The 7,641-nt window shown below is 44.7% G+C and overlaps 1 protein-coding gene across 1 annotated transcript in view; it reads right to left on the reverse strand.

Moving 5' to 3' along the window:
* The window catches only part of LOC122552215 (Purkinje cell protein 2 homolog), a 24,479-nt gene that overhangs the window by 6,659 nt on the left and 10,179 nt on the right, over positions 1–7,641 (reverse strand). The window contains exon 2 of the mRNA XM_043694847.1: positions 1,848–1,986. Within this exon, the coding sequence (XP_043550782.1) occupies positions 1,848–1,986 (139 nt within the window). The remainder of the gene's footprint in view (positions 1–1,847; positions 1,987–7,641) is intronic.

Raw genomic sequence — 7,641 nt, forward strand, 5'->3', positions numbered from 1 at the left:
TTTGGTGTCATCTGCAAACTTACTAACTGTACCTCTTATGCTCGCATCCAAATCATTTATGTAAATGACAAAAAGTAGAGGACCCAGCACCGATCCTTGTGGCACTCCACTGGTCACAGGCCTCCAGTCTGAAAAACAACCCTCCACCACCACCCTCTGTCTTTTACCATTGAGCCAGTTCTGTACCCAAGTGGCTAATTCTTCCTGTATTCCATGAGATCTAACCTTGCTAAACAGTCTCCCATGGGGAACCTTGTCAAACGCCTTACTGAAGTCATATAGATAACATCTACTGCTCTGTCCTCATCAATCTTCTTTGTTACTTCTTCAAAACACTCAATCAAGTTTGTGAGACATGATTTCCCACGCACAAAGCCATGTTGACTATCCCGAATCAGTCCTTGCCTTTCCAAATACATGTACATCCTGTCCCTCAGGATTCCCTCCAACAACTGGCCCACCATAGAGGTCAGGCTCACCGGTCTATAGTTCCCTGGCTTGTCTTTACCGTCCTTCTTAAACTTCGTTCTGACAAGGGGTCATTGGACTCAAAAACGTTAACACCGTTTCTCTGTCCTGATACTGCCAGAACTGCTGAGGTTAATTTGTTTCTGATTTCCATCATCCACAGTTCTATGATTTTCTTTTGAACTTTGTGGGTTAGTTTATTTAAGACAGTAGAACACAGTATGAGTTATGAAGCAGACATCAGAGCAAACTGACCCACAGCAGGTTATCTGGCAGACTTACAGCATTATATATGCACACCACACAGAGTCATACAGCGCAGAAAAGGCCTTCGGCCCACTGTGTCTGCATTGACATAACTACCATTAAAGGCACGCTAATCTCAATTTCCTGCACATGCCCCATATTTGAAGTGCTCATCTAAATTTTTTTTTAAGGTTGCAAGGTTTCCCGCTTCCACTACCTTCCCAGGCCCTGCTTTCCAAATTCCTACCACTGGCTGAGTGAAAAAGATTTTCTCAATTTTCCTCTGAGTCACCTGCCCGTTATTCTAAAACTACATCCCCTGGGGATTGACCCGTCGACCAAGGGGAACTACTGCTCCCCTATGCAGCCTGTCTATTCCCCCCATACTCCTATACACCTCAATAATGTCCTCCTTCAGCTTTTGCTGCTCTAAAGAAAAAAGTCCAAGCCTCTGGAATCTCTCCTTACAGCTCAGTTACTGCATCCCAGACAACATCCTGGTGAACCTCCCCTGTACTCCCCGAGCGCTACCACATCCTTCCTGCAGTGAGGCAACCAGAACTGCACAATGTATTCCAACTCCAGCATTACCTCCTTGCTCTTATACTCTATGCCACGCTTGATGAAAGTGTCCCATTTGCCTTCTTAATTGTCCTATTCTACTGACTTAAGGGATCAGTGAATAATGACCCCAAGATCCCTCTGCTCCTCTAATCCACCCAGTGTTCTGCCATTCATTGTATACTCCCTTATCTTGTTTCTCCTTCCAAAGTGCATCACCTCGCACTATTCGGGGTTAAATACCATTTTTGCCACTGGTCTGCACATCCCATCTATATCTTTCTGCAAACTACAAATATCCTCTTCATAATTAACCACCCCACCAATCTCGGTGTCATTTGCGAACTTGCTTAACATTTACCCCCGCCCCAGCATTTTCATCAGTATTATTTATGTATGTAATGAACAATAAGGGTCCCAGTATTGATCCTTGTGGTACACTGCTAGCCACTGGCCTCCAGTCACTTGGACTGACTTCCACCATTCCCCTTTATGGTGTCCTTAAGGTGAACTTTGTTAAAGGCAAGGTATACATGCAACAGGCAGTGAGATCCTTTTCCCACTCTACTTACTACTTGCATCAAAAATTGGTTTTTTAGAGGGTGTCTCATTCCATCCAAGGTTGCAACGCTGGTCATCCATTCGGTTCCTTTGAACATGACTCACCATGTTGAAGAACCCTTCATTTTCTGCCTCGTTGGGATCGGTTTCCTGTCGAGGAAAAATCACAGGGTTTGAGATTCTGAGGTAGGACCAGCCCATTCAGCCTCCTCCAACTACCTCCATTACAAATCAGGCCCATTCATGCCCTCCTGAGGTGGCACAACTGAGGCGTCTGCAAAATGTGCTGCCTTCAGAACTCTTAATGGTCAACATCATTCTGTCGCTCCACTCCCGTGTTAAGGTCGCAGTGATGAACTGTGTGTTTTGGTCCGTATTAGAACATAGAACAATATAGTGCTGAACAGGCCCTTCGGCCTCAATGTTGCGCCGACCTGTGAACTATTCTCAGCTCGTCCCCCTTACACTATCCCATCATCATCCATGTGCTTATCTAAGGATTGTTTAAATCTCCCTAATGTGGCTGAGTTGGCTACATTAGCAGGTAGGGCATTCCACGTCCTTACCACTCTCTGCGTAAAGAACCTGCCTCTGACGTCTTGTCTTAAATCTATCACCCCTCAATTTGTAGTTATGCCCCCTCGTACACGCTGACATCATCATCCTAGGAAAAAGACTTTCACTATCTACCCTATAGAATCCTCTGATCATTAAAGGAAGATTGTGGCAGAAAAAGGGAAAAGGGAGATGGAGCCATTAGATTAGTTCTCTAAAGGTAGTGGGCTCAATTCCCACTCTTTCAGCTGCAAGATTTGAATTCTGATATGGAGGGGCCTGTGTTGGACTGGGGTGGACAAAGTTAAAAATCACCCGACACCAGGTTATAGTCCAACAGGTTTATTTGGAAGCACTAGCTTTCAGAGCGCTGCTCCTTCATCAGATGGATTTGACTGAGTTATTGAATAAATAAATTGTTATGGACCAGACCAGACCCCTCAAAATATTTTAAGAAGGTAGTCTGAACCCTAACTTTTTCTTATTTTAAAGGCAAATGTAATGTGACAGTCCCAGATACAATGCGACGGGTCAAACTATGCGACGTTAAGCAGAATACAGTTTATTTAAACACCGTAGTTAAAATACTACCAAAGAAAGAGGAATTTAGAATAACAACTCTACTGGAAAACTTAACAGAACAATAGATACAGTAACAATTACTGATTAACTGCTCCAATTTAGTAACATCCCATAAACACACCCTTTGGCAAAAAGGCAATTACAGAAAACCAGATTTTGTCTCACATGCAATCTGTGGAAGAGAACCCTCAGCCTTTGGCTGTAATCAAGAGAGAGAAAAATAGCTTCCATTTCTTCAAACCCACAACAGGGTTGGAGGGTTTGAGCTATAGGGAGAGACTGAATAGGCTGGGGCTGTTTTCCCTGGAGCTGAGGGGCGATCTTATAGAGGTTTATAAAATCATGAGGGGCATGGATAGGGTAAATAGTCAAAGTCTTTTCCCTGGGGTGGGCGAGTCCAGAACTAGAGGGCATAGGTTTAGGGTGAGAGGGGAAAGATTTAAAAGGGACCGAAGGGCAACTTTTTCACACAGAGGGTGGTGCGTGTATGGAATGAGCTGCCAGAAGACGTGGTGGAGGCTAATACAACTTCAGTGTTTAAAAGGCATCTGAATGGGTATATGAACAGGAATGGTTTAGAGGGATATGGGCCAGTGCTGGCAAATGGGACTGGATTAGTTTAGGATATCTGGTCGGCATGGACGAGTTGGACCGAAGAGTCTGTTTCTGTGCTATACATCTCTATGAGTCTATAACAGCAACTGCCTGAATCTAAACCTAAAAACTGTAAAAAAAAAACTAGAAATCTTAGCTGGCTACACCCATGCAGGCTGCTTCTATTGTTCCAACTTTTAAACACAAGGCTTCCCAAGCTGTTTACTCTCGTGGTTCTGGTAGACCGTGCTCTACCTCTGCCTTATAACCTCTCTTCAAAGAAAAAGGTCAAAATAAACTCTAAAATCCATATTATTGTCACAAAATCTAGAATTGGAAAGCTCATCTCAGTAATGCAGACTGTGAGAATGTTCACAGATTGTTGCTAAAAACCCATCTTTACTTAGCCACTCTGGCCTATATGTGACTCCAGATCTATAGCGATGTGTTAGCCTGCTAAAGTAGCTGAGCAAGCTGCTCAGTGACAGCAACCCGCTGCATCCAGTGGTGTGGGTCTACTTACACCACATGCAATATGTTTAAGAAGATGGATCACTAGCCCCTTTGAAGGCAATTAGGGACTGACGGGCGATTCTGACCTTGCCAATGGGATCCTTATTCCAGAAATTAATATTAAAATCATCAGGAGTATAGATAAGGTGAATGGCAGGGTGTGTTTTCCCTAGGGTAAGGGCTTTCAAGACTGGGGACTTCTTTTCAAATGTAGAGGAGAAAGATTTAAAAAGGACATAACTGGCAATTTTCTTTTAACACAGAGAGTGTTTTGAGTGTTCAGTGAACTTCCAGAGTGACAACAGTTTAAAAGTGGATAAGTTCATGAATAGCAAAGCTTTGGAGGGATACGGACCAGGCGCAGGCAGGTGGGACTAGTTTAGTTTAGGGATTATGGTCAGCATGGACTGGTTGGGCCGACTGGTTCTGTTTCTGTGCTGTGTGACTCTGTGGCTCCATCTAAAACCAAGAACTGTGGACATGGGAGATCGGAAACAAAAACAGAATATGCTAATGGGAACAGTTGCTTCCTATCTATCCTGTCCATGGCCCTCATGATCTTATACACCTCTATCAGGTTGCCCCCTCAGCCTTCTCTGCTTTATAGAAACAAGTCAAGTCTATCCAGACTCTTTAGGTGTGTCATAAAGTAGCCAAAAAGTTGATTATGTATCTGTAAGTCCTCCTGATGCATTTAAGATAGGTGATAAGAGTGAGTTTCTTGGTCAATCAGAACAATATACTAGCTGCACTGCAACAGTCTCCCCATGTTAATAAGCTGCATGTTTTGATGATTAGGTTAGATTCCCTACAGTATGGAAACAGGCCCTTTGGCCCAACAAGTCCACACCAACCCGCCGAAGAGTAACCCACCCAGACCCATTCCCCTAACACTACGGGTAATTTAGCATGGCCAATCCACCCTAACCTGCACATCTTTGGACTGTGGGAGGAAACCAGAGCACCTGGTGATAAAAGCAATGGGTTGTAAAATCAGCAGTAGGTCATGATCATGACATTGAAACTGTTAAATGATTGGCTCACTTTTGGTTCCTGTGCCTGAATGAAGATATACTGCCCCATCAGTAAAACTGTCAGCTCGATTTTCTTCAAAAGCCAATCAGGAGGTCATGGTGTGAGGGTGAATGTCAGCTCAGTGTTCAGTTGTGGAAGTTTAACCGTGATGCCTAGTTAGATCTACCACCATGACAATAAACCTAATTCAATTCAATTCAATAGTCCTTAGTCAATAGACAATAGACAATAGGTGCAGGAATAGGCCATTCTGCCCTTCGAGCCTGCACCACCATTCATTATGATCATGGATGATCATCCTCAGTCAGTATCCTGTTCCTGCCTTATCTCCATAACCCTTGATTCCACAATCCTTGAGAGCTCTATCCAACTCTTTCTTAAATGAATCCAAAGACTGGGCCTCCACTGCCTTCTGGGGCAGAGCATTCCACACAGCCACCACTCTCTGGGTGAAGACGTTTCTCCTCATCTCTGTCTTAAATGGCCTACCTCTTATTTTTAAGCTGTGTCCTCTGGCTCGGGACTCACCCATCAGCGGAAACATGTTTCCTGCCTCCAGAGTGTCCAGTCCTTTAATAATCTCAATCAGATCCCCTCTCAGTCTTCTAAACTCAAGGGTATACAAGCCCAGTTGCTCCAATCTTTCAACATAAGATAGTGCCGCCATTCCAGGAATTGACCTCGTGAACCTGCGCTGCACTCCCTCAATAGCCAGAATGTCTTTCCTCAAATTTGGAGACCAGAACTGCACATAATATTCCAGCTGCGGTCTCACCATGACCCTGTACAGCTGCAGAAGAACCTCTTTGGTTCTATACTCAATCCCTCTTGTTATAAATGCCAGCATGCTATTAGCTTTCTTCACTACCTGCTGTACCTGCATGCTTACCTTCATTGACTGGTGTACAAGAACACCCAGATCTCTTTGTACTGCCCCTTTACCTAACTTGACTCCATTTAGGTAGTAATCTGCCTTCCTGTTCTTGCCACCAAAGTGGATAACCATACATTTATCCACATTAAACTGCAGCTGCCATGCATGTGTTCACTCACCTAACCTGTCCAGGTCACCCTGTAGTCAATCAGTCCTTGTGAATTCAGTCGGTCGTGATATTTGAACATCAAGGTTCAATTCTACTTTCAGACAGTGGTGTTATTATTCTAAGCACAGTAGCTGACTGGTTAGCATTGCTACATCACAGCACCAGGGATTTGGGTTCAATTCCAGCCTCAGGCAACTGTCTGTGTCTCTGTGGAATTCCCTTGGGTGCTCTGGTTTCCTCCCACAGTCCAAAGATGCGTGGGTTAGGATGGATTGGCCTTGCTAAATTGTCCACAGCATCCAGGGATGCGCAGGCTAGATATAGCCATAGGAAATATAGTATAGGGGGTGGGTCTGGGTGGGATGCTCTTCAGAGGGCCATCGTGGACCTGATGGGCTGAATGGCCTCCTTCCACACTGTAGGGATTCTATGTTACAGCGGTGTCTCTGCTTAATCTAAGGTTGATGAATATCTGACACTTCTGGAGTTCCATCAAACATTCCATTCACAAAATAACAATCTGTCATACAGCTCTCCAGTTGGTCAATACCCAAACCGACTGAAGTTAGCCTGAAGGACTCTCCTTCTCTTGAGGAATGGTGACCTTCAGGTTGAACCACTATCAGTCGTCTCTCTCTCTCTCTCTCTCTCTCTCTGTAGTGAAAGAACAGTTCTATGGTCTGGTAGGACTATGACGACTACTTTTACTGGTTACTCTATCCCATCCTCTGAGTCTCAATAGCATATGTTAACTGACCTCAGTGTTACATTATGCATTATACGTTGATAGCATTATTATCACTAACATGTACATGCTCATTATACAATAACTCCCTGCTCTGTGGGGGCTATGGACAGTCCAGACCCCTCTCCTCTCCTCCCGTTCAGAATCTGAGCTATAACTAGGGGTGGCATGGTGGCTCAGTGGTTAGCACTGCTGCCTCACAGTGCCAGGGACCCGGGTTCGATTCCAGCCTCAGGCAACTGTCTGTGTGGAGTTTGCATGTTTTCCCTGTGTCTGCGTGGGTTTCCTCCAGGTGCTCCGGTTTCCTCCCACAGTCCAAAGATGTGCAGGTCAGGGTGGATTGGCCATGCTAAATTGCCCGTAGTGTTAGGTGCATTGGTTAGGGGAATGGGTCTGGGTGGGTTGCTCTTTGGAGGGTCAGTGTGGACTGGTTGGGCCGAAGGGCCTGTGGATGTGTTGGTGATTATTTTCCAGAGTTCGATAGATTCGGGATCAGTTCCTGCGGATTGGAGGGTGGCTAATGTTGTACCACTTTTTAAGAAAGGTGGGAGAGAGAAAGCAGGAAATTATAGACCAGTTAGTCTGACCTCAGTGGTGGGAAAGATGCTGGAGTCTATTATAAAGGAAGAAATTACTGCACATCTGGATAGTAGTAACAGGATAGGACAGAGTCAGCATGGATTTATAAAGGGGAAATCATGCTTGACTAATCTTCTGGAATATTTTGAGGATGTAACT

Source organism: Chiloscyllium plagiosum, chromosome 8 (genome assembly GCF_004010195.1).
Source record: "Chiloscyllium plagiosum isolate BGI_BamShark_2017 chromosome 8, ASM401019v2, whole genome shotgun sequence".
Lineage (NCBI taxonomy): Eukaryota > Metazoa > Chordata > Chondrichthyes > Orectolobiformes > Hemiscylliidae > Chiloscyllium > Chiloscyllium plagiosum.